This window comes from Centropristis striata, chromosome 8 (assembly GCF_030273125.1).
Source record: "Centropristis striata isolate RG_2023a ecotype Rhode Island chromosome 8, C.striata_1.0, whole genome shotgun sequence".
NCBI classification, from domain to species: domain Eukaryota; kingdom Metazoa; phylum Chordata; class Actinopteri; order Perciformes; family Serranidae; genus Centropristis; species Centropristis striata.
In genome coordinates, this window is record NC_081524.1 from 10,343,585 (window position 1) to 10,371,058 (window position 27,474).

The 27,474-nt window shown below is 37.9% G+C and overlaps 2 protein-coding genes across 2 annotated transcripts; one reads left to right on the forward strand and one right to left on the reverse strand.

Annotated features, from left to right (window-relative positions):
• Window positions 1-4,902: 4,902 nt before the first annotated feature.
• On the reverse strand, window positions 4,903-15,026 carry tnfrsf1a (tumor necrosis factor receptor superfamily, member 1a). The gene is made up of 10 exons (XM_059340134.1): window positions 14,826-15,026; window positions 12,279-12,392; window positions 12,051-12,159; window positions 11,783-11,908; window positions 10,613-10,768; window positions 10,428-10,506; window positions 9,662-9,708; window positions 8,233-8,408; window positions 8,023-8,146; window positions 4,903-7,886 (listed from the first exon to the last, which is right to left on the reverse strand). Exons 2-10 carry the CDS (start codon window positions 12,354-12,356, stop codon window positions 7,588-7,590), a joined length of 1,194 nt encoding a protein of 397 aa, XP_059196117.1. The 5' UTR covers window positions 12,357-12,392; window positions 14,826-15,026; the 3' UTR covers window positions 4,903-7,587.
• On the forward strand, window positions 13,056-27,385 carry cd27 (CD27 molecule). The gene is made up of 7 exons (XM_059339112.1): window positions 13,056-13,124; window positions 22,503-22,644; window positions 22,729-22,854; window positions 25,291-25,434; window positions 26,831-26,878; window positions 26,985-27,089; window positions 27,267-27,385. Exons 1-7 carry the CDS (start codon window positions 13,056-13,058, stop codon window positions 27,383-27,385), a joined length of 753 nt encoding a protein of 250 aa, XP_059195095.1.
• Window positions 27,386-27,474: the final 89 nt, after the last annotated feature.

Consider the following 27,474-nt stretch of genomic DNA (forward strand, 5'->3'; position numbering starts at 1 on the left):
ATGCTAAACACAGACAGAAATGAATGCAGAGGAAGTTGACAAATTTCAACCAAAATCTCCTGGCCTTCAAAGGTTTAACCCTCTGAAATCTTGGGCTATTATGTGCGTTAAAAATCTGTTAAATTTTTTTTTACAATGCCATGTTGGTATCAGTTTTTTCAGCGTTACCTCACCTATATGTCCTGATAATTAATTTTTAACTTTGACTTACTTGATCAAAATTTTGAGCCCAAAAGAAACAAAGGAAACATAAAATCTGATCTTGAAAAATATGTTTCACACACAAATGTACATGTTGCAAAGATGAATACAGGTTGCCTATATAACATATAACAGGTAAAATGAGGATAATATCTAGTTCTATATTGTATACTAAATATATTTGACAATATCTCCGTTTTACTTGGCTGAGTACCATTAAAAAAAAAATCTGGCATGGAGTTTCAAGCCAGAACTTTAGAGGGAAGCTGGTGGCAAGGCTCAATGTTGCTTCATTTTTATGTCTTCACGTCATGAAGAAGTAAAGTGCCGGTGATTTCATGGACTCTGGAGGTTTAAAGTCAGCACAGGAGGCTGCCACCCTCACATTTGACTTGCCTGATAGCCGGCGGTGTTGAACCTGTGTTTGTCTGCTGACCCCCTGTGGTGATGGTTTATCTCTGCAGCTGCTGGCGTCCCGTCAACAACGTCTGTCTCTCTGGAGTCTGTGTCCCTCTGCCTCTCCCCGTCCACGCCGTCCCTCCACGGCACCGGTGCGTCTTCCATCAGCGACTCATTTCCTCCCCCGTTGTTTAAATGTGGTGCCTTTGAGGAAAGGCTGAGGATAAACACACTGGGTTATTCATTGCCAAAACAAGGTGTGTATGTGAGGGCACAATGGAGAATAGTTTGTAACAAGATAAAGCTTTACAAGAGTGGAAGACAGAATGGACGGACGTTGTGTGCTTTGTTATCATTTTAAACTGTTAGCTTAGACTTTCTTTTCAGCGCTGAAGTGTTTTTAAATGCAAGGTAAACAAACACAGAGGGCAACAAAAGAGAAAATACTGAATTATTATAAAATGATTTGTATTAGGGCAGGGCGATATGGACCAAAATTCATATCCCGATATATTTAGGCTAAATATAAATACACAATATATCCGACATTTTTATCGCAAAATGAGAGCAAATCAAAATCAGTCAAAGTCAAAGCCAAACATGACATGTCACAAGTAGTTTTATTAAAACCGTTTATTTAAGTGAACATAAATACTGTATAACAACAGGAGTACCTTTTTTTTTTTTTTTTTTTTTAAATCAAAGCTCCATAAAGTGCACATTTAAATAAGAAAAATATCTTAAATAAAAATACCCTATGAAATAAAATAGGCCAACCTTTTTCTGAAATAAATATACGTATAGCATTTATATATAAAGTAAGAAAAATATATTGAACTACGTCGATATATGCGATATGGTCTAATTCCATATCACATTTGAAAATATCTCCATATATATTTAATATCGATAGATCGCCCAGCCCTAATTATCCTTTTTGGCTTCTGATCTCTCAAAATAAAACATGTCTGCTCGCTTCTTTCACGTGTCTTCTGCTTGTGAAAAGCTCAACCCAAAGATATTTTGTTTCCTTGTCTTATTTTTCATCAAAAAGTTCATTTTTTATCGTGACAAGTATAGCATCGCAGCATGGATGCTCTATGCTAGTTTCCACTGCCACTAAAATGACTTTAAAATGACTATAAAACAGCACAAAAAACAAATTATTACACAATAAAACCAGAGACTATCTTGCACTGGGATCACACCGGCTGTGTGAAACATCAGGCCATGGACACAAAGCTTCCTCGCTCTGACCAACTCATCTTTGAACTCAGCCTTCACTTTGATCTCAACATCTGTAAAGTTTTGTGACTGAATCTTGCACAATTGTGATTGTATCATGTTAACAAAATCTGGCCAAACTTATAAACACCTGGCACAGGACTCAGACTAGTTCCCACCACAGCTGATTTCTCTGGAACAATTTTTCCATGATGACACAAAAACACAGACTCTATTACCGGACATTATGGCCAGCTGTTACGGCTGGTAATAACAAGAACCAGATCATTTACCACTAAATGAGTTCTCATGCAGTTATGCTCCAACTCTTGATCCCCATAAACAGAAAGAGACAGAATTTGTGCGAGTTACCACCTTACTGAGCACCTGAGGAGCTGCTTATTTCATGTATGGACGAGTTCACTCTCAGCAAATCTAAATAAAACCATGAAAACCTAACATATTGCATCCCTTCAGAATTTGGCATTGGTATGGTCTTATCAGTCCATATTCAGATGTTTTATTGCACAATTATACAATATATTCTTGTTTTAAATCCCACTTTTACAGACTTACTTTTATGTGAAGCTTTCTATTTTTTTTACTTCTTCACTTTTTACTTTGTTACTCCCTTTACTGTGCATCTGAGAATGTCTTGTTATTGTTCCTGCTCTGCCTTTAATTGTTTTTCTTTTAATGTAAGAATTGTTTTTAGCCTTATGGCATCATTCTCGTTGTGATTAACTGCTCTCTGTTGAAGCTGCTGTTTTTAAAAGGTGCTATATAAATAAAGATATTAGTAGTAGTAGTAGTAGTAGTAGTAGTAGTAGTAGTAGTAGTATATTATTATTTTTATTATTATAATCCCAAGCTATTATGTTTATGTTATTGTGTGAGTTTGTTGTTTTGAAGGGTTAGGTCACCAAAGTCACGCAATTACACAAACAAACTAATTATATTATTACATTTAATAATTTATTTTTGTCAATAGAGTCTGGTGACTTTGAAGAGAAAACAGAACAGCTTCAGTTCCCTCCCATGTGAGCTTAAAGGTAAAGTGATGAAAACATTTTAAAGTGTAAATTGATACTGATATTGACTTATTTCAGCTGGCTAAAATATGTTTTGCTGCTCCCTCCGTCCACACAGCTTCCATGTTGGCACTTCTGCCTGCTCCTCCACACTGGAGGTATGACGACCACCATCTACTGTGAGTAATACACTGAGTATGGAGAAGTGACTTATAACAGCACTTCAAAAAATCTGAACAATCTCTTTGAGACATAACTTAGTACGTAGGTGCATTCATTCATATATGAACAAAAGTCGCAAAGTGTTATGTACTGTAGGTACAAAACATATACAAATAAAATAGACTTTACAAACCAGAATAGCATTAACAAAAAAAGGGAGATATATCTGTCACGGAAAGTAAAGAAACATAAGTGAGTCCTGTGAAAATTTCAGTTGAATTGGATGCTTTAATACAGCTGAAATAGGTGAACTATTTCAGAGATAAGAGCCAAAGAAAGTGAATGCTCCCTTAATTTTAAAGGTATTTAAGACTCATAGATTTCACTCGTGGCTTTCTTCAGAGACTCTCATACAATCACAGTAAATACCAGGTGTCATCCAGGCTGTCAGACAAGCAGAAATGACTACTGTTGCATCTTTAAAGACAGAGACGCTGATTTAACACGACACCAACAGTTTCACACGGTCACAGCTCCAGTTTCACAGCCGTGCAGGTGGAAGTTTAACTCCAGGTCTAGTCTGACATTCCCACAAATCCAACATCTTCTCAATTTGCAGAATGTCCTGCTGCAGATTTAAGTTACAGCAAAGAAGGTGTCTCCCTTTTCTCTCAATTAAATATTTCCCCATTAACTGATCAGAGGAGTCAGTTTTTATACACTGCTGTTGAATAACACAACACGCTGTGAGTGCACTGTGGTTTACTGCTGTAACTTGTATCATATTTATACAGTTTTTCAAAGTTAGTCCAAAAGCAAACACACTGGCAGGAGCAAACACACCGCAGACAGGTTTACTGCACTAATCTGCTCATGCTATACTGTCAAACATCAAAGACTGACGCAGGCGCTTTCATCACGGTGTCATACCTGTTTACAATCACTGTCAGTAACCCCTCAGTAACACAATAAAGATGAAACTAGATTATAGCACTGTTACCCATTCAAAGAATGATAATGGGTCAGTAAGAACAGGCCTCCTTGTAGTTTTACAGCCTCAGTAAAACAACAAATCAAATCCCAACAGGACAGTCCGTGTATCAACACAGCAGCAGCTCCAACATGAAAGTGACTTACTGCAGTGAAGACATGAAGTAAAATGCTCCCCTTTACCTACTGCACACTCTCACCTGGCCACACCACCGGCTAATCTTTTTAATTAAAAAATAATAGACTGTACCTGGGCTTGGTTGGATCCATTTTGTTTCACACAGTCATCTTTGGTTTCTATTCGCTTTCTCCTCCTCTTTCTGTGTGTCTGGATCGGTCCCTCCCTCTCTTCCTTTCACCTGCGCCCCTGCCCTCTGCAACTGGCCTGACGGGAACAACTGGATTTTGAAGCCAACAAATCAGTGCTCGGGGCTGGTTAATGTGTCGCAGTTAGAAGTGCTTAGTGGAGCAGAGGCGGTGACTGATTTCTTTGAGGATGAGCTATTGTTGTTTCATGTCAATCACGCTCATTGATCACTCAGAGCAAACAGTGTGGGAAATCATTTTTAAGGAGGGGAGAAGAGGTCTGGAGCAGCAGCTTTTTGTCTTGCTCATAACACAACAAAAAGAGAGGCACTGATATTAAATCAATTGTGAGAATCTGCTGTTGATAGCACAGAAAAATGGAAAACAGCATTGCTCACAGGTGATGAAAGGTGAGTTATGGGGAAATGGACACGCTAAAAGAATGTAGCTAGAGGAAACAAAGAAAAAGATCAGCTGAGGTAAAAAACAAAGACATGGCCGCTGAATATAAAGCAGGAAATATGTCATTACAAATATGATTAAAGCTTCAAACTGTTATGTAGACTGGCAGCATGCCTGGGGTTAAATGCACTGATTACACCCTCATTAACACTTTTTAAAATTCAAATTTTCACTTTCAGTCTGTTGATGGCAGCAAACGTAAGTCACAGCTCAGATACTCAGAATAAGATACAAATGCACATTTATTGGAAGTTCAAATAGCAACACAAGATCTTTTATAACGGCTCCACATAGATTGTTTAGCCAATAAATTGTTCTGTTATATAAAAAAAGGTCTGATAGAGGATAAAAGTGCAGTGGAATGACACGTCCTCAGTCAGTCTGAGTGCAACTGATTCATATCTGAATCTGCAGGCCGAGACTGGTATTAGAAAAGTCAACTTGGCTGAGGCAGAGTGAGACAAGGCGTGTCCTGTTTTCTATAACAGTAATGAATAATGCTCGTATGATGGGGCTTAAAAGAATGCCAGTGGGGCTGTGAAAAGTAACTGAAAAGTAGCAGGGGTCTGGTCTGCACGCAAGAACAGTAATAGGAACTGAATACTTCCCTGGTTTTGTTATTGTTCCCGTTAAATTTTAAAAAAGCAAATTATAACAGGGTAACAATATTACCAGGAACTATTACTTATTATTATACATTACCAGTTAACTTACTGGCACAGGCGGAATTGTCGATTCCATTCTGTACTTCCCTCTGCCAAAAAACAACCCAAAAATAAATGAATCAATAAGAAAACACTGTATCTGTATAATGGTGGTTATATTAACAGAAATAGCTTGAATGGCCTTACAAGGTCACAGGCACAATGAATAATCACTTTTTGCTCAATAAAAATGAAATGATATGATTCAATACAAAATACAGCGTCATCAACACTCCAACAAAAGTATAAAAACATTCCTTTCCCCATAAATCCCCTAAAAGTTTAAACACATACTGTACAATACAGTGACACACACAAACAGCGCATGGTAGGGTGGGCATCATCAGCTTTCAAAAACTAGTTTGAATGTTTAGAAAATACTTTTATTCCTTTTCTTGATGGGAGATAGATGAGATCATCTGTGGCCTAGAGGCTTGTAACCAGAGGGTCGTCTGTAAAAAGGATGGTTTAAATTCAGAGGTTGAATTTCCCCGTTGAGGAAATTTTAATCTTAAATATTAAGAAAGAGCTCGTTAGTTTAGCATAAAGACTGTAAACGGGGGGAAACTGCTACCCTGGTTCTGTCTGAAGGTCTACCCGTCATCACCTCTATAGCTCACTGCTCCTGGACAAGACGTAGTTCCAGCAGATAAAACCCAAATTGGGACAGTAAAACGTGCTAATTGACCAATCCTAAGTCCCGCCTCTTTTCGGTCTGTGCTCCAATAATAGTGTAAATAACAGTGCCAGCAGAACCTCAGTCAACTTCCATCTCCTTTCCTCTTATACTGATACACAGTCATGGAAAAATTATTAGACCACCCTTTTTGTTGTTCAATTTATTTTTCATTTTTAATGTCTGGTCCAACTAAAGGTACATTTGTTTGGACAAATATAATGATAACAACAAAAATAGCTCTTAAGAATTTAATTTCAGTGCTGATATCTAGCTGTTTTCCATGGTTTTCTTGATGATGATTTTGGTTATTATCAAGAAAACCATGGAAAATGGCTAGATATCAGCTCTGAAATTAAACTCTCATGAGCTATTATGGGCATTATCTTTGTCCAAACAAATGCACCTTTAGTTGTACCATGCATTGTGCGACGCTGGACTGTGTTGCAAAGAAAACCACATTTTTCCACAATCTTCACAGACACAATAGTACATAGTCAGGATAGTTAGCTTAGAGTCCCCAGGTTTGCTTCGTCTTTAATTCTGTGGTAATGTTAAAGATCTTTTAAAATGGACAGATACTGTAGGCTGGTTGCTGTCTTAACATTACATGAATTATCATTAGTCAGAAAAGATCAAGGCTATACGTTTCTTTGTTTATATTATCACTATAAGGCTCCAAAGGCCCAAAGGTAACTTTCAATTGTTTATTTGGATATAAACACATCCCATCTGGAAAAGTACTGCAGTCCTTGTCATCTTCTTTTTAAAACTGCCTGACACCCAGAAATGAATAAACACTGCAGCACTCGGCCAGATGGAACCAGCGTCGCCATGTTTCTTTTCATCAAATCTGTCCGACCTTGCAAGCTAAGTGGGGGACTTTAATTTAGTCATTAAGAGAGCTCTGAAGGTGTTAGTACATTGATTTTGTTAATTTTGGACAAAGCTGTACTAGCAATTTTTTTTGCCATTTACAGTTTTTATGCTAAGCTAAGCTAACTGACTGCTGGTTGTAGCTTGATATTTACCGTACAGACACATGAGAGTGGCATCAATATTCTCATCTACCTCTGTTCAACAAAGCCAAAAATCTAGTTCCCAAAATGTTGCATTATTTCTTTAAAAAATATACACATTGCTAAAAGTTCTTTTGGCAAATTTTAGTCAGCATTGATCCGTGCAAATAACTTTGTGACTCTCCGTCCCTGAGCCATTTGATCGGACGCTCTCAGTAGTTCGACCCGGTCCTCTCTGGAGTGATTAGCCGGACGAGAGGTAGAGTGCTCAGTGATGCTGGTTTCTGTGAAGTAAAACTCTGTGGTGGCATTGTGTCAGTCTCCATGCTTTTAGGCTGCCCCTGATTGATTCTCTGAAGAGAACAAAACTTGGTTTCATGAGCTTCTTGTTCCACTTGGCAGGCGTTGCAGGATTACTGAATGCTGTACTTTGTCTCCAGCTCCTCGGCTGCCCGTCCCAGGTGCATCTTTCTCAGTTCGTCCAACAACTCCAATAACAAAGGCCAGTGCAGCATTTTGCCTTGTCCTCCTCCACCTGCACGTGACCCCTTCTCGGCCCAAACCCTCAGCATCTGGTAGTGAGCCTCTCGGCAGGATTTGTGATCCATTTCTGCTTGTTCGATCTCAATATCATTCACGCCAAGAGAACGCACCAGCTGCTTCCTCTGCGGCACAGGAACCAGATCCAGTACTGTGTAGATCAGCTCAGAGGCTGCAGAAGGGAATTAGGGGAGGGGAGGGAAAGAGATAAGAGTTAGTACAATAGTTTTCTGTGTGTTTGAGCCAAAACACACCGAAATATTTGTCAGCAGCATGTGCAGCAAAGTCCAATATAAAAATGCACTCACTCTTAATTTCCAGAGGGATACAGTCAGGCAGATTGGGCGACTCCTGTTCAGTCACATACGTTGGAGGAACAGCATTATTACTCATGCTGCTGTCTGAGGGTTCCTCACTGTGGAACAGGGCTTGCTGTGAGACAAAGATAGATTAGATGTTATTGACTGTAGTCGTACATCCAGCAGAGAAAAGTAACCAGACAGTTACAGTCATTGTACCTCGCATGAGTCCGGGGACATGTCGGATGGCTGGCAAGAAGGTTTCAGCAACATCTTCTTTGTATACCACTTTGTGTACAAGTGGGTGAGGAGGACCCCCAGCACCAGCATTACCACAGCCCCAACTGCAACGGCTGCAATTATGTTGATAAGATGCTCATGTCCAGGCTTAGAAGCTTCATAAGGATCCAAAGGGGCAGACAGGGAACAAGACATGAAGATGGACACATGTTAAAACATGTTTTCAGACAGTTGAATAACTCTTTCATTCATAGATTGTTGTTATTTGGTGCTAAGCAAGAATACACAGTGTTTCTGCAGGAATAACTGCAGTACTCTTTTTTTAAAACCAAACAGAATGAAAATGTAATTTCTTATGATCTCAACAGCTCAGGCATGTAAGTATAAAGGCAACACAGAGACATCTAATTAACACAGCCTGGACCCAGAAAAGTGCAGGAAAATGAATAGATGGACTGACAAATTACTGTGGCAAGTTACAGCGACAGTGTTTGCTACAGGTCTGATGGCACCGACTTAAAAAAGATTTAACAGCCTCCTCTCTTAGTTTATAAGAATCTTTCGACAGCCAGCAAACTGAATTAAAACTAAACTAAAATTATAGGCTATGAACTATATTATTTTGAGATTATTTCATACTTTGCCTTAAACGTCAGCATATCTGATGCCGGCGCTGAGGCATCATTACCAATGTGCAGTGTGTGTGTGTGTGTGTATGTGTGTGTGTGTGTGTGCGTTCTTGTACTTCCAACATACTGGGGACCAGAACACATTTTTAACCAACAGAGTGAGGACATTTTTGTGAAGTGAGGACATTTCAGCCGGTCCTCACTTCCTTAAAGGCTTGTTTGAGAGTTCAGACTTTGTTTTAGGGTTAAGGTTACGATTAGGTTGATGTTAGGGTTGTGATGGTGAAGGTTAGGTTAAGGGTTAGGGTAAGGGGCTAGGGAATTCACTATTCTAATGACAAGATAGAAGTACAAGGATGTGTGTGCGTGTGTGTGTGTCTGTGTGTGTGTGTGTGTGTGTGTGTGTGTGTGTACATATTTGCATCTAGGAATAGCTCGACTGAGCAAAACATTAACTGCATTCCAGATTCACTGGCTTATATAACTTGGCATAAAAAGGGTGTGTATCAAGTTAATTGTCCTCAGATATTTAACTTATGAATAAAAATCTGACACTTAAAATGAATAATTTCGCTATAAACGACTAAGACATGTGGTCCATCCACAGGACAGTGAGCCTGTGCTCATGTCAGACCTGGTGCCCACCATCACCACAGTGCAGCTGTACTTCATTACACAGCATACATCATACTGAAACCACAGAATAACACCAGAGCGTGTGTATAATTCATAGTTTGGCGAGCTGGCCTGATGAGCACGTTCCTGTCACAAGGGCTCACCTGTGACTGAGGGTGTCAGGCAGTGGTGTCTGCACTCGGTGGTACAACTGCGGAGAAAAGAGAGGACGTTTCACAACACTGAGGAGGAAGTAGCACATCTTAAGAGGAAGTGAATAAAATGAACTCTGACGAGGCTTTTTTTAACACCAGCAAATGTATTCAAACAACACTTGAGATACACTTCACAGTTACTTGGTCCTAACTGAAAGAGATAATGCTTCTTCTGTCACAATTACTAATCAATAATTGAGTGTAGATAAGGATTATGGGCAGTAGGTTTCTCTGGGCTTCCCTCCTCTTTTCCTATTTTTTCTGTGACAAATATATGTGTCTGTCCACCAACTTACTGTATATTTAATGACTGGGCACATTCCTCACTGAGATTAAGAGATATTAAGAGTCAGAGTTTGTATATTCTTTCTCTAATTATTGCCTTTTCAAATGCCTCCGCAAGCAGTTTTTTTTATCTAAGAAACACCGGCTATAAAATGCTCTCTTAGTGAACCAGTGATACACACAGTGTAACAGTAAAAACCCATGAGAGAGGATATTAACCAATAAACACGTTGAGTAAATGTCAGCATCCCACTTTTGGTGTCTCATCGTAACTTCTCCTTTGTTGCCAACAAACGGAAAGACTTAACAAAGATGGAACTGTGCTGCAAGTTTCGATTCAACAACTTCCCCATTAACAACTTTAAATAAAACCATCCCTAACAACAGGATGGGAACAATGTGTGTCGCCTTCACACGTTAGTATACTCACTTCTTGCAGAGTTCACATTTGCCTTTGACTCTGTAGTAGTTCTCTTTACATTCACACACAGTGTTTTTCTCTGGTGTACCTGTGAGAAAGAACAATTCTGACTGAACTGAGGAAATACTTGATGAGCAACAGAATTAATAGATTTAACAAAGATACAACTGAGGTTCCCAGCTCCTAAGACTTACATCTTTCTATTTCAATTTCATCCTGTTTGCATGTTGAACACCTGCGACAGTCGTATGTTTCTGAGTCGATTTCATCCTTGAAATAATTCGTCTCACATCGACAAACCCTGTTTTTGTTTGTTTCACATGGCGAAACCTCCACCTCATGCTTTGCAGCTGCAGAAAAGTTGGGGGGAAAAAAGAGAAAGAGTTAACAAAGCAAATCTTAACCTGATACAATAAAAATAATGTTTACATGCACTGTAATATTCCACTATTGTTTTGAATCTGACACTTTTCATAGGGGTCATGTAACAGCATATTTTTGTTTGGATATTAAAAATTAGGCCTTATTACAAATGCTGCATTAGCAGATTAAGACAGATTAGACATGACGATATTATTCAGGTTGACAGAGCATTCTTTTGACGTGTGTACAGCGCTTTCAGAACATCTCAATTAGGATTTTTGCGACACAGGGCCGTGTTCTTGCCTGTTTACAGTCGGCTCTTTGCATTGCTGTGGTAGTTGTACACAAACCAACAAGCAAACAACTTGCAGTGCTTAGGTATAGATGCATCCCCTGAAGAAAAACACACATTTCTAATCGGAAGGAGGAATTCCCACTTTTAAACATCATGGAAAAACTTGGAAATCAACAGGGGTTTTTGGGGGAAAATTTGGGGGATATTTTGGATGATTTATGAAAGAATCAGCCATCTCTGTAAAACAATGAAAAAATCTTATTTGGAGGCAAAAAAAAAAAAAAAAACCCTGAATTGCACAATCAGATCCACTAGTCCATATTTTAACGTGATTAACTACATGTTGCATTTAGGGAATACTTCCCCATGAAAATGGCCATTTGCATATCAAATACTCAACCCATGTCATCTTAAAAGGTTTAAAGACAACTTAGTTTTTACTAGTTTATGCTTTCCTGGTGAAAGTAAAATCCAAAAACTAGTAAATAAGCAAGCGAGTTATCAATATACAAATGGTTATTTTAAGGCCATTTATCAGATTTTGCATTTAAATTGGAATATTAGTGGAAGATTTATTTATATTTGTCATGTAAACAGATAAGTAGAATATGGTCCGTTTTGGAAAAAGGGCAAAACTGCCAATATTTTGTGCATGTAAATGTAGTCACCTACACATGAAAAAGGTGAAAATGATTCAGATCTCTACCTTTGCATCGTCTGCAACGTAAGCAGTTGTTCGCATAGTTCATCTGGTCTGTGAACTGTCCATCAGGACATGGCGTGCAGATACTTTTGTGACCCTCTTTTGGACACTTTTCTACTAGCTTAAAACCTGAAAAACATGAATATCACAAATAAACAGAGTTAAGACTGCAGAATGGATTTAATCTTAGTAGAAATCTGCCTGTGTGATATCTCTAATAAAGAGCATGCTACAGTCAATCATGTGCAGTGTGCAGGAGGCCCTACATTACCTGCATTGCATTTGTTACAACAATCTCCATTATCATTGCGATACTCCCAAAATGGACAGGCCGGCCCCTCTGTAGACTGCACCAGTGTCAGGGTGGGGATGAACATGCACTGCAACATAGAACATAGATTAAAAACAAAAATAAAAACTTTATTGTCCATTGCAAGGAACTTTTTCATGCAATTTTTCATTTATGCAGTTCCAAAATATTTAGTGTTGTTTTTCTCACCATAAGGAGCAGTATTGTGCCAACAGCAGCTTTTTTGTTCCATCTTCTTCCACCTCCTCTGTGCCCAGCTCCCTCCATTATCTCACAGGTTTAGCTCAATCCATCTGAGGCCACCTGCAAAGAAAACAATCTGTAAAACACCTCAAACAGACAATCTTTAACTCACAGGTGTTGTGTTTTCTATTACAGACTCAATCTTTTGCTGAATGAATGACAGATTAACCAACTACAACTAATATTTTATGTCTTAAATGTTCATAAATGTATGATAAAATCAAGATTAATTAATCTTGATTAATGTCATGGATATACAACTCATGGATCAGCATTGTGATCTTTTTTAAATTACCACCAAAAAATGATGCAACGACATTAATGGACCTCTGATACACCTTTCAAATAGCACCACCAACAGGTCACAGCTTGTTGTAGAAAACAGGTCACGGCAGGTTACTATCTCTTATCAGTTGTTCTTTGACATAATGCATAACATGCACACAGGCATTCATAGTAGGAGTGTTAATGACTCATGTCTATATCAAGCCAATGCACTGCACCTTGTTCAGGAAGCATTACCAGCTTTGTGTGGGGAAAAAAACCCTTAAGTCCTGATAATCCTGATAGGGGGCAGAAATGAACTGCAGGGCTCCATTAACAGTGCCAGTGCCCCCATTCTACACTCCACTGCTGGATCCATATTTGCATTTTGTGTTGCATTTTGCTTAAACACAAAGTGCTGAATATGCAACATATACTGCACACAATACTTTAGCGTGGATGTCCTATAAGAACTGGATAACAGATCCAAAGATGGCGCCTATTCAGTCCAATAAGAACTCCGACCCTGTGAGTTCCCACTCAGACCTTTAAACCGCCTTTCTCAGCTTGAGAAAAGTCTTACAAATATAAAACCTCCCTAGATCAAAAATTCATAGAAGAAATAGTCATAATTGAGCTTGTTTGCAGTTGGAGGTGTCCTCTCAACAGTCAGACAGTCAACAGTCAGTGAGGAATGTGCTTACAGGGCCACGGGGAAGGCTTTGCTGCAGTGCTGCGAGTGGCCCCTGGGGAAAACTGGAACCAAGGCTGAGCAGCGTGCCGGGTCCAGTGTTATAAATACATCCGTAGTCTCACATTTCAAAAATAAAGCCACTTATTTTTAGGACCCACTTTAAGACCTCTATCATTTCATTTGATTTTGTTTTTAAAGGATGTATATTTTCTATCACTGTTTCAATAAAATACTACAAATCAATGAACTAGGGGCTTTCAGGGCCTTGGGGCCAGTTAGTAATCCAGCCTCGAGTAAACCTGTGGCTAAAAACATATAGCTTTATATCTGATGAATGTAGAGCTTAAATGACCAGAGTAAAAAGGAGAAACCACTCAGATTTTGGTGGCTGCTGATTCGGGTCATATTTTCCGAAGAACAGCAAAGTTTTCCCTCAATATTTCAACCATCAATCAATCATCAATAATAATTTCTAATGTGTAAATAAAAGGCATTTTGTGCACATGGTTCAAAAATATATATAAAAATAATAATAATAATAATAATTCTTGAAACTTGACCTGATTACATTAAAGGGTCAATTCACCCAAATAAGAAAATAAACATTTTCCACCTGTTATCTAAACCACAGTTAGTTTTATATCTACCTGTTAAAGGTTTTCAGAAATCCAGTAAAACTGAACTTATTATTACTGATTATTACTCAGGATCATCCATACATTTTTGCTATGGACATGTTTTTCTTGAAATTACTTTCCGACAACTGATGAAATAGCCCAAATGGAAAGTTTACAGGTCTGTATGTTACTTGTTTCCCATCATATTGGGGAGGGGGCTGAAATTTCAGAAGTGGGTTTCTCTTGTTTTCTCCCACATAGGCAGATAAAACGAAACTATCTGTGAAGTCGAGCGGAGGTAAGGACAGTTTGATTCATTTTGTGATTGGATACAAAGTAAAAGCCACTGTTTTTTTTTTATTATTTTAATGCCATATAGATAATCATATTTTTAAATTTCCCTTAAACTAATGGAAGGAATCTGAAATTAAAGGCATGTTCTTGGCTGATTTTATGATTATATTTAAAGCAAGCAGGGCCATTTAAGGTTGACTCGAGCATTGATTATCTTCTGCCATAATTAACCTTTTGTATTTACTTGAAAGGAATTCATACATAGAAATATGTACGGCTGTTCAATGAACTATGCAGTCCCAGGAGGAATAAACAATGAACCAGCATGTGCAGCCAAGAGAAATAACGACTCCACATATTTCTTGTTGGTGATTCTTCCCACACACTTCCTTATCGCAGTGCCACGCACAGATTTAACAGGAATTTACAACTTTTTAACCTTCAAAATTCAACCTGAACACTCACGCGTTTACAGGTTACGTTGACATATTATGAACTTAATCTACAGTCATGTATTTACTGTTTTTCTCTCTTGTCTGACTGGTTTCGGTTCTTTACGCCCCCACCACAGAGTCAGATATGAATCTCCCCACAGACTGACACAAGTATTTTACCGTCACTTACCTGGTCTGTCACTGTCACACCGACGGATAGGTCGTTTACTGCAGCTCCATATAACGGTATCAATGTATTTTTAATTTAATGTCTATATTCTTTTTAACAGAAAGAAAGAGTGTCCGAGCCGTTTCCCCCGGTCTGAATGTCGAAGCAGAACAGGGGAGGTACCAAACGGGAAATAGCTGCGTCACGAGACCATTTCAAGGAAAAGAGTTTGGCACATACACAAAAAAAAAACAACTGTGGGCAAAACACCCTCAACCTGCAGGCTGTGATCCACAATGCATTTAATATTTGATACAAGTGAGGGCCTTTAAGTCTGCAGGTGGCACACACACACACACACACACACACGCACACACACACACACACACACACACACACACACAGTGCAAAAAATCACAATATATGGGTCAATGACGTGACGCCCACATTTTTTGTCCGACTGTATTTTTTACAGTTAAAAAAAGGTTTAAACTCGTAAAAAGAAACCACAGGTATGCAGTATATCTCCCACATATAAACCTACTTTAACCTTTCAAAAACAGTTAGTTGTTGGCAATTTTTGCGCTCTTTAAAGTGTCAAAATATCATGTGGTGTGACTGTCCGGCCTTAATTTTTGTTTCGAAAACGTCTATAAAATTACCCTAAATCTGTTCAAATATATTTTCTTTCCCATTTGGCATGATTTTCAAAGTGTTTTTTGGTCCTGTGCAAATTTTCAAGGCATTTGTAGTTATAGCTCCATTATAACATATGAGCAAACTTTGTCCGAGGATGTCCATTTTATGAAATATCATGTGGTGCGACCATCAAGAAATTACCACTTTGGGACGTTAACTTTGAAATCCAGACCAAGACAGGAAGTTGCATCATCCAACAGTTTGCCAAGAACCCTTGGAGACAGCAAGCAGGTTTGTTAATCTTTGTCAAATTTGATAAAACATATCGCTTTTAACGGTTGGTATGTAGTTGCCATATCTGGATGTCATGTGGTATGACCTCAAAAAAATTATGAATATTAAGCTATTTCTACAAATATATATTTTGATTAGAAAATTTAAACTTGCCTTTTGTGTAAAGCTAGCTTGTTTTGTTAAGGATGCTAATTATTTGCCTGTAAATGTTGACTGAACATGAAAATATCATTTGGTGCGACCAGGTATCATGTGGTGCGACCATTTTGATAATAGATATATGTCCTAGATAGGCAGTTATTGTGCTTTTATATTTAATTTAAGACTAACATACAAAAAATACTTTATGTTAACATTTTTTTGAATAGTTTTTTGTACAATTTGAGTATTGTTTTCTCAGTATTTCAGAAATGAAATTTAACATTTAGTTTTTTGTACAATATCATGAGAAAAATGTAAAAAAGGATGGAGCATGCAATTTCACTGTGGTAATTATGTATGCATTAGTAATTTGTCATTTATTTACTGTTTTAATCTATTTTACCAGATGCCACTTTCAAGCAAAACAAAAACCGCTCACCATAGGCAGCGTGTTAATGCTGACCCAGTGGCAAGAGAGGAGTACCTTGCTAGAAGAAAAGAAAGCTATCAGAAAAGAAAACAACAGGGAAAGATTCTACATGTAAAGTCAGATGATCTGCCACAGAGAGAGAAAACTTAACAAAGAGAGAAATGGAGGGCTGCATCTTGTGCTTACAGAGAAAGGAATGAATGTCTGGGCTAAAAACTGCCTGCAGTTAACAATATATCCCCCACTTTGACATATGCATTAAAATACCCAAAAGTAATGTTATGATTTTCAAGTTTGATGAAATCATTATGCATCATCACCAACTGTTTTAATAGAAGCACACATTTGTGGCTTTGTGAATGATTACATGATTTACTATAATACAAGGTTCTGATGAAAATAGTATGATAAACATAATTGACTCATTCTTTTGTCAAGTTACTGCAGTTACTGTATGTTTGATGGATTTATAAAAAAATTAAAATGGTTATGAAGTCTTTGTTTAAAACACATCCAATTTTTGTGCACTTGTGTTTGAGATTGTTTTACTTTTAAAAATGTTATTAAAAAAACATTTCAGGACACCAAGGCAGTGTGGTGCACATTCAGATCTTTATTGTAAAGTATGAAATGTTTGTTCAAAACAAAGTGCGTTTATGTTTGAGATTTTTCATGTTTCTGAAAATGTAATTAAATTGTTTTATTTGTATTGTTATTATTGTAATTTCATAATTATCAGATGTAATTCTGTTTTGTATTAAAAGTATTGTTTATTGACCTGTTTATTGACCTATATTTATTATATAATGTCTTCATGTCATTTGGTGCGACCACTCATCATGTGGTGCGACCAATAAAAGCAGTAACTGTGTTGAATTCAAAATGTAATATCTAGTTTCTGTAGCTGGAATATTAATCACTGATACAGTATACTTAGGTGACTGGTAGATTTTATTTTTTTAAATCAATATAATGAAATTTAGAAGAACTATAGTTGTGTCAGCACAATGAAAAACGGAACTGTAACACTATGGAACAAAAATATGAAATCATTATTGACAAAATATCAAAAGAAATTTAAATACTTGTTTCTAAACACTTTAAATAACTGAGAACTTGTAAAAAAAAAGTTAAGCACATTATGGAAAATAACTAATTTTAAGATAAATCGCGGTCGCACCACATGATGTTTTTTAAGGCCATGGCCGATTCATATAGGTGAAAAAAACACTAAAAACGCTTCATTTCATTTTTTATTTTAATTTCTGTGTGCACAACATTCAGAATGTTTGAACAATTGCAATAGATATGCTATTTTTTTGTGTTTTAAATTTGGCCTGTTGAAAACCCTTATACGTCATTGACCCATATACAATATAATAATGGCAATTTTATTATTTGTATAACACATTTTACCACATGTAAAGTCGAAATGCTCAACAATATATCATTATATAACATATGTCTGATCTTGAACTATAGAACATAGGTACACAGGTGAATGGCAGCCCACACATCCATATGACATTTACATTCATTTATCCTTAATGAGTCCTAAAAATTGAGGGCAAAATACACAGTCGCCCATAAATTTGGAATAATTTTGTTTTCAGACACAATCCCCAAATATATTAATTGTGATTTCATTTTCATTGTCGGATGTTTGGAAGAGATTGATTAATAAAGTTTTGGGAAGATATACACTTTATATGTCAAGAATAAATCCCATTGGGGGAAAAAATCGATTGTGTACATTCATTTTAATTATTAGTATTAGTAGTATTTTGTTGAAAAATTCCTCTTTTGTTTAAACATTCAAACACAAAATTTAATCACATTTATACACAGACACATCAATTGTGCCCATGGCAGGGTTGGGGTATATGGGTAAACATTAATCAACTATGATATTAAACCAAATCAAATAACTCAGAATAAAACTATACAGAGATGAAAATGATTAAGGTTCATAATGGACTGAAGCAGAGGGGAATTCAACATTATTATTTTTTTAGTAATTTGTGAAAGTGTCAATAGACGAGTTGGAGCTGTTGAAAGCTAAACGTTAAAAGTTGTCTGTTCCACTTTAATTACCTGAAATTGTCCATAAATAGTTTTGTTGTTTGACTTTGTGTCAACAACAGAATTCAATACAATTTGTCTATAGATGATAGATAGATAGATAGATAGATAGATAGATAGATAGATAGATAGATAGATAGATAGACAGATGTGGACACTTTATGGTGAGATTGATAGAACTGGTGCATTGAATTGTCAAAATTAGTCTATTTAAAGCCACAATGAGTAGGACTTTTCTAAAAAAAAAAAAAAAAGAATGTATGGACGAAGACTTAATCCATCTTAATCATCTCTAATGACTCACTAAAAGTGTTTGGGGATCTGCAGAGACAGGTTTTTTTCTTTACTTCAGTTTGAGACACCTCTGGGCGTGGGCCGGCTGACATTATCATAGGTGTTGTCTGAGTCTGAAGCTCAGGTATCTCCGGTAAATTATCCTGTCTGGACACAAATACGGTTAGTCAGACGGAAGATCCCTAAACTTGACGGTGCAGAGCCGTGAGGAAGGACCAGCTTTGAATGTTTACAAAATTTGCATTTAAGCCATTCAGTCATGGGCAATTAACGGGCACTTATATATTTTTACTAGATTCATTATATCTGGAAGATCAAATACATATCTTTATGCATTGATAACCAACTAATAGGTGTGAAAACTTAATCTATAGGAAGTTACTGAGAAGATAAAATAAAGGTTCATATAATAAAATATCTATTAATTTAATCTTTATTTATTTTGTGTGTAGGTAATGTGTTTCGGTATAAATATATGTTGCTTTTTTATATTACTTTTATTGTTTTACCACTATGTTGCATGTTTTTATGCCTCTTTTTTCTGAACAAAACACATTCAGTTTCTTTGTAATTAAATGTGCTCTTTAAATAAAGCTGGCTTGCCTCCACTGTAAATGCATTCCTGTACCGGGTAAGAGCAGACAATGAAGTAAGTATAACTTGATGCATTGTAATCATGGCCACCATGATTGGAGTAGGCTGGTACTTTTTTCAGCGGGCCAGCAGAGTGTAGTTTCACGTGACTTTGCTGGGACAGTACATGAAAGAGCTCAGTCAGCAGAGCAAGACAAGTGCTTCCTCAGAAAAACCACATCCTTCCTTTTCACTTAGCACAGAATGAAAATGTGCCTACGTCTCTCTACTCTTCCTCCTTCACCTCTGTGTCTTTCTCTCCGTTTTCTCACCTTTATTGTCAAATACATAAACTGACACATTCGGCAAACAGACGCCCTTAAGTTTTCACACATGCACGTGCAAACACTTCCAGCGTTTCTTCACAAATGTAGCCTGTGAGGACAGATATGACTCTGCATGTAAATTTTGTGTCTCATACCAGGTAAAAAAAACATCCTTTGTTTATTATCTATTTACTTCATCACAACAACCTCAACATGTTCCTGGCAAGTGCTCGTTAAAGTTACTAATCCTTTCGGTCAAGCAGCCTAATACTGAAACCTCATGATAAGCATGACCAGGTTTGCTCTAAGTCACCTCAGAGCGACTATAATGCCTTGTCATCTCTCCTCCAGTCATCCCTGTACTCTGTTTGAGTGATGCAGAGAGCCACACTGGGGCCCCAGAGGCAGCCCCTTCATAGTGCTGCGTCCTCAACACGAGGCCCCATGGTTGACAGGTCACGTGCTGTGGTCTGGTTTCTGTGAGAAATAACTAGGAGGGCGTGAAGAGCACAATCTGACAGCTGAATGCTGTACATGCCCTAATCTGCTACATAGAGTTTAATTGTGTGTGAAAAACAGACACTGGCAGTGAATGACCATAAGTATAAAAATAAGTGGCGGGAAAGATCTTCACACAAACGCAAATTATCTGATCATCACTCACTCACTCAAAAAATTCCCACACTCATTATTTCGTATAGTGAGTGACTGCAGCATTTAACTCTTAATATAATAATAATTTAAGCCACAGTGAGCATCATCACCTTAGCTACCACACACAGAAAGTATTACACAGGCTGTTCAATCAGTAATTCAAACAACAGTGTGTTACATGTAATAGTGGTGGATTCAGGCTGTCAAACGGACACCAGCTGGATGCAGTGTGGCACAAGCACTTAAACGTTTTCTAGCATGTCATTTAGCATGCCGTATATGGCGCTTTGAGACATTTTCTCAGGGTACTGCATCTCCACTGTAAGCCCCCTCTCCTATGTCAACAGTGTGTCATGATCTGAGGACAGAACCATCAGCTCATTCACACAGTTATCTCTTTAATGTCTGAATTTTCACATGCGTGATAAGATGACTAATGTCACTTTTGGTATAACCTTTATCACTTAAAGCTTGTCACATCATTACTTGGAATAATGTTTATCTCCTGAACAGGTTTCTGTAAGAGCAACGTGATGACTTGCAGTCAAATGAGTGGTGTATTTTACCGAAATGACCTCTGAAAAACTACAAAGCCAAAAAAAAGCCACTCTAGCCACAGCTCTGTTTCCCTGGCAACACCAAAGGTCTTGACTAATGCCTTATTACCATCCCATAAGGTTCTTATGCAGTGAAAACATTGTTCACTATTCCAGTTAATAAAATGAAGCATAGATAGGACTCATTGGGTCTGCTCAGCTCAAAGAACCCTTTTAGCTCAGCTATCAGTCAGAAACATTATACAAACAGTAAATGTAATTTGATGTGTGTTTAATAACAGGACTAGCTAACTATCCAGGCATGTCAATGTCCAACAATCAATATCAGGAATTTCACATACAAACAAAATGGCATGTGTGCTGTCAGAACTACTTAGTAGGTGTCCATTGTCAGGAATTAATGAAGACCCTGCAGCCAAGTACAAATCAAAAAAATCACCTCTTTTTCATAATTTCTTCATATGTGAAAAAACCTTCTCTGGTATTATGTTGGAGAAACTGTGAAAAAATAGGAGACCAAGCACATATGTTTTGGGACTGACAAGTAATCCAAGTGTTCTGGAAAATAATAAATTGCAAAAAAACAAAAACAAATATGGAAGTGGATGTCCTCTTACATCCATGTTATTAATAGGGTACAGATCAGAGGTGAACTATATTGTGGTCTGTGGGTGCGTTTATTGTCTGCCAAGAAATAGACGACCGTAAACTGGAAGGATGCAAAACCACCATCGGTTGTAGAGAGTGAGACGTGTTTCCATAATGGCATGAATGACTGCAAGTCTGCAACTGAAAACAGACACTTTTATGCAAAGATACAACTGTACAAGTGTTGAACCAAGTGAGATAGGTTGTTGCAGCAGTGTTGCATTTTCCTTTAAGTTATTTATTTTCATGTTTTATTTATTTATTTATCTATTTATTTTGAGGTTATATGTCAGGGAATGTCTTGTTCTGTTAAAAATGGAAAAGTAAATTAAAAGATCCCTAAAAACAAAATTACCTTGCTGTCAAAGTCTATAAAGGAAGAACAGAGACGGAAGTTAGAAAGAGAGAGACAGAGAGAGACAGAGAGAGAGAGAGAGTTTGAAGATGAAAGTTGGATTTTGAATGAAACGAGAGAGATGGTGCCTGTGGAAAAACAGTGGAGGCTGGTGGAGGGCATGTTTTTCTGAACCAGGGGGTCTCAGCGTAAGACAGAGAAAGAAAGAGATAGCAGGGCACAGAGATCTCAACGACACTGGCTTTCGTAATGAGTCATCACACTGACATTTTGACATGAATAATCCCCTGACACACTTCTGGTCCCCTGCTCAGTCTCTAACTCAGAGGGTCCCAGGTCACATCTCTTCTCACCTTCTCATCCACAGTAAGTAAAGACTGTAAGAGAGACGCTTTTCTGCCGTAGCTGTCAGTCAAACCTGTGCTAAAAGCTTCCTGTTATCTCACTCGCAGTAGGATGTAAAGCTAGAGAGGCTGACTTTCTCTGTTCGTACTATTGGTTGTTATCTGAATAGTATATTGTGTATCTTAACTGTTAATTGTGTGTGTCTATTATTAATTATTAAGTGCTCCTTGATGTTGTTTTTTTTAAAGACGCATGTTGTTCTACTTTGTGTCAGGTTTTGTGAATATCTTATCAAATGAATCTATTTCCTCCCCCTCCGCTCTCTACTCATCATCCTCCTCTTTTTCTGCCTCTTCCCAGATGCAGCCACTCTGTGATTTTGCTTTAGTTTTCCTGTGCAGTCTCTCCCTCCTCTCTCCTGTACTGTCCCTGCACTGCAATGACACACAATACGCCTGGCCACTGGACCAACCCCGGTTATGTTGCAACAAGTGCCCACCAGGTACAATAACCTCTCTTCATCTTGATAGATGTAATCGTTTTAATGCGAACAGGTTATAACTGCAAAGTACTTTGTGTTTTTCAGGTAAACATTTGGTTAGTCGTGATGATAACAATTGTAAAATCGTGTGCAAACCCTGCACAGGAGAGCGGTACCTTGAAAAGTGGAATTTGGAAATGTACTGTGAGATTTGTGAAATCTGCAATTCAGGTGAGTTATTTTTTTATAGCTTTTGTATCATGTATCATAACTCAGGACACAGAGAGTAAATGTTTAACATGGTTGTTAGACTTATCAGATGTACAGGTTGACAAAGAATGAACCTGAAACAGAAAAACAGGGCAGGGGTTGATCTGAAGTGATTAAACATTACTACAGAAATACTTTCAATAATCTTCCCACTGTGAAACTTGTGGTTCGCTGTTTAATTTGAGTGTGTCATGTCTTTTGCATACGACATGTGAGTGAGTCATCACTTCTCTGGAGCCCTGACCGGTCCATTTAGTTACAGCAGACACCCTGAAAGAAGACAGGCTGGTTGTTGTTACTCAACTCTGTCTCGAGATTGTGATTTCAGAGAAGTTTGCCCATAGAGATCTAAGGTCACATATGTGAGGGGATTTCCCATTCTGTGTGTCATGGTGGGATACAGTCAGAGAGAGATTTAAAACAGGGGGGGATAAGGGGGGGCTGAGAGATGTTCTGTGAACCAGCTCAGGAGGTTATTAGGGTGGGATTCTATAGAAGCAGCAGCAGCCCACCGATAGTGGTAAAGACAGGAGGAGGTTCAAAAAGACCATCACCATGTCAGCGGAAAAAAAGAAAAGAAAAACAAAGAAAAGTGGTAAACATCGGAAAGAGCAGCAGACACAAATGTCATATCATATATCATTACTCTTTGCCTTGCTACAGGTGAGCAAAAACAGCTTGCAGTGCTTATTTTTAAATGTCACTGTGGAAAAGGGAGAGAAAGTACTGCACTTCTCAGTCAGAAAATTAGACTTCTACGTGTGCTCTCGTTACATATCGTAATCAAAGGGTTAGCACACTTCGCTCAAATGTTACAGTGCGGCTGTAAACAAACCTTGAACAGTCTGACAGAACAACGGGGGGATGAAGGTGGGTGTTCAAAATGTCAAAAAACTCTAGACATGCAGGGGCTCTTTGCCAATTAACGGCTATGGAAACTAATTCAGGTGGAAATGATTCAACCCACACAAAAAACCACATGCACTGTTCTCTTGCACCACAAAAGTATTAATATCTATCTGGTATCTGGGTCTCAAGCGAATGATTTGCAAGGACTTGATCGTGCAAACAAAGTTTCAAAGGAGACATCATGCCACATATTTTAAACTTTTAAACTTTCTATTGATATTTTCCTGCAAGGTAACTTTTCTCAGATCATCTTCAATGACATCAGTGATCGTATCTCTACTGCTTTGAACCTGCAGCCACCCACAACTTTTTTAGTTCATTCTGTCTTCTTGATTTTACCATCACATCATATGATAATCAAGTGTAGGCATCTTATTAAGAGTCTCCAGAGTTTTTTTATTGTACTATAGCAGAGGCACCAACCATCTCAACCCTGTTCACGAGCCCTCAAGCATGCATGCAGCTCTAAAAGTTCCAGATTCAACGCTCTGTAGTGAAATGCAGAACAGGAATGCATGATATGGATTTTTTTTCACTCGATACCGATCATTACTTGCTTCTCATGGTGGTTACCAATAACAAAGCGGATAATTTTACATTTGCTTATTTTGCAAAGCAGTTTATAGCCTGTAGCTAATGCTCCTCTGAGGGTGGGAAAGGCAAGCAAAGATGGATGATTTACTAACCAAAAAAAAAACAGTTCTAATTTTTCAAATGTTCATTTGGGTTCTTTAGGTAAAGTACATCAAAATACTTCAAATGCACACTTCAGCTTTTACAGCACATTTTGCCACAGAATTAAAATTAAATACTTTGTCATAAACAGAGATGTTGCTGCATTAAATACTCAACACCGCTGATTACCAACCACCATCTGCTGTATCTGTGCATATGCTGCACTTGTTTAGTCAATGAAAGCTAATTGGCTTCATATTATCGGTTTATCAGCTTTAATTTCATTATCAGAGTGTAAATTTCCGATTATTGGACAATAATTTATCTTCCCGTAATATATTGTGCATCCCTACTGCTAAGTTTTTTGATAATCTGTTCCAAATAGCACATAATTATGGGGATATAATTAGCATGTGCCTGTGCAGTTACATCAATTCATGCTGAAATCCTCTCTGCGCTATGACCTTAAATGACACTAAATTATAACAATTTATGACTTTCATTGCTCCAGTTTTACCCAATAATGAGACAAATTTTCTGTAATGACAGCCATGAGTCACAGAGGTAGTTTTCTTTTTGTTCATTGTTGAATGTGTTGATGTGATAATATAACCGTCAGATGACTTAAAACTAGAAACTCTACCTGCCATATCTACTTTGAGAGTCATTTCACTTTTTCTGCTTTGTCATGGTTTACAGGCAACCTTTGTGCATACGCATGTGTGTGTGTCATCACACGCACGAACATAATCAGAATTATGACTATACTTTCTCTTTATGACGACTGTTGCCTTTTTTTTCTCTTTTTTATAGAAAACGGAGAATACAAGTCTACATGTACACCGACTAAGAACGCTGTGTGTAAATGTAAAGCTGGCTACGAGTGCACGGACCAATCCTGCAAACAATGTGTGCCTATGAAAACCACCACCACCCCACTTACTCCATCCAATACAGGTACCTCAGAGTGAGCTGCTGTCATCTGATAAGGAACCACATTGTTCTGTTTTTCAAGTGCACTGTATTCTTATAGGCTTTTCTATGAATGCAACTCATTTTAATATAGATGTTTGAAAAACACAAACCCATGTGAGTGAGCCACAAACCAAGCAGTTGGGGAATGCTGGGCCTAGAGATGCGGAAGATTTGGATAATTGTATACACGGAAGTCAAACTTTTTTTGGCTTCATGCATCACTGATCAACTTTCATAGGAATGAATGAGGCCCCACCCCCAATGTGGCATCCAGTTTTCCTAATACATCCATGCATGCAGATTTTTTTCTACCTAAAACTTTGGTTCTGGGGGGTTATTTCTAACATTATTATTTAGATGTTATTGCAGGGAGTTGCTATTAACCCAGTAACGGCATTTTGCTTATTGTGAGATCATGCATCAGATGTTTAGAGCTCACTGATTGGGAAGTTGGTGGTTTGATCTACATTTCAAAGTATCCTTGGGCAAGGTACGCTCCTGATGCTGTGTCATTGGTGTGTGAATGGATTCCTGATGGTGCTGGTGGCACCATGTACGGAAGCCTCGGCCACCAGTGTATAAATGTTTGGGTGAATGGGTTAATAATGATCTGTTGTGTTAAAGCGCTTTGAGTGCAGTCGATTTTCAATGATGAATAGCTGAATTCAATAACTTCAGAAGATTATGTTGTTTTAATAGACAAAATTTAATAGATAGATGAAATGTGTTCTAACTGAAAGTATTACTCACCATGTGGGTGCTCGGGGTACGTTAGTCAGTTTGAAAAACAAAGATACAGATTGACCAGACAGATGTCATGTGCTATATTTTAGTTTAACTCAATATGCAAATAAGAAGCTGCAACTTTCCAAAAATTATAATAATCTGTTGGTTTTTCTTCAGATGGCATGCATTGCATAACAAGTCATGTCTTCAGAAGAAATAATTTAACATTTTTCATTTCATTGGGGGACCCCAGGAAATATTGGTAGGATGAGGGTTAAGGCACTCAGATTTCCTAGCTACGCCTGTTTATCACCCAAGTTCAACTGAAGATTATGTGCTGATGTAAAGATTAAAAGTAACACAAACAATCAGTTGCTAACAATAAAGTCAATAAAGTTTCAACCGCAGTTAGTGACTGTTTGTTTACTCCGCAGTATCCATGGAGTAAGGCCACAAACACAAGGTGACACAAGTTAATTATAAAGTGTTCTGAGTAGTTATAAATCCAGGCTTCCTGACCACGGAGTTAAAATAAAAGAGCTCAGCGTGAGCTCACTGTCTGATGAACCATGAAGCGTTCAGTGTTTCCATTGAATTATTAAATGTGGCTGCACTGAGCTGATAAAGTTTTTTTTAATCTCTTCCCCTCCAGCCCTGAAGCCGAGTGTCACACACTGGCAACCCTCTCAACCAATCAGAGGTAAAGTGGGTATGTTTCTGCTTCTGTCAGTGAAAATACAAGGAAATAATTGAACTCTTTTCATCTATAAATCTATTAAAAATGTCTCCCTTATACATTTTTACAGAAACGGTGTGGTTCCTGGTGATAACTGCCCTCCTGTGTGCAGGACTTGCAGCCATTGTTGTCACAAAAATCAAGCCCTTTCTGCGCTGGCTAGAAACCAAGCAAGGTGAGTAGATCATTATCATGAAGCAGATAAGACTGCAGCAATATACAAACACAGGAAGTTCACTTACCATAGCACTTAAAATGTGCATGAATGTATGTTTTTTAGTACCTAAAGGGATTATTACTTCATATTTCAATCAAATTCCTATAAGAAATCCCCTATTCTGTTGTTCCTCAGGTTGCTTTTTAACCAAAGAACCAAACCTTGCACCAGTGGCAACATGCTCCGATGACGAAGAAGGTATATCCACACCTGTCCAGGAAGTGCGTGAAAAATGTGACCATTGTGAAGTCTAAGTTACAGAGCCTCAGCTGGGATGAGGAAGAATTTGACGGGTGGACATTTAGTGAAAAACATGTGTTGCTGCTTGTACATTTATGACAAA

Bases quoted from the DNA above. Each gene is read 5' to 3' on its own strand.
- cd27 (XM_059339112.1), top strand. From the start codon at position 13,056: ATGTCCTATAAGAACTGGATAACAGATCCAAAGATGGCGCCTATTCAG. The intron at 22,645-22,728 runs GTACAATAACCT...TGTGTTTTTCAG, and splicing joins TTGCAACAAGTGCCCACCAG to GTAAACATTTGGTTAGTCGT. The intron at 27,090-27,266 runs GTGAGTAGATCA...GTTGTTCCTCAG, and splicing joins CTGGCTAGAAACCAAGCAAG to GTTGCTTTTTAACCAAAGAA.
- tnfrsf1a (XM_059340134.1), bottom strand. From the start codon at position 12,356: ATGGAGGGAGCTGGGCACAGAGGAGGTGGAAGAAGATGGAACAAAAAA. The intron at 11,909-12,050 runs GTAATGTAGGGC...CATGTTTTTCAG, and splicing joins TTGTAACAAATGCAATGCAG to GTTTTAAGCTAGTAGAAAAG. The intron at 9,709-10,427 runs GTGAGTATACTA...TTTTCTCCGCAG, and splicing joins AAATGTGAACTCTGCAAGAA to TTGTACCACCGAGTGCAGAC.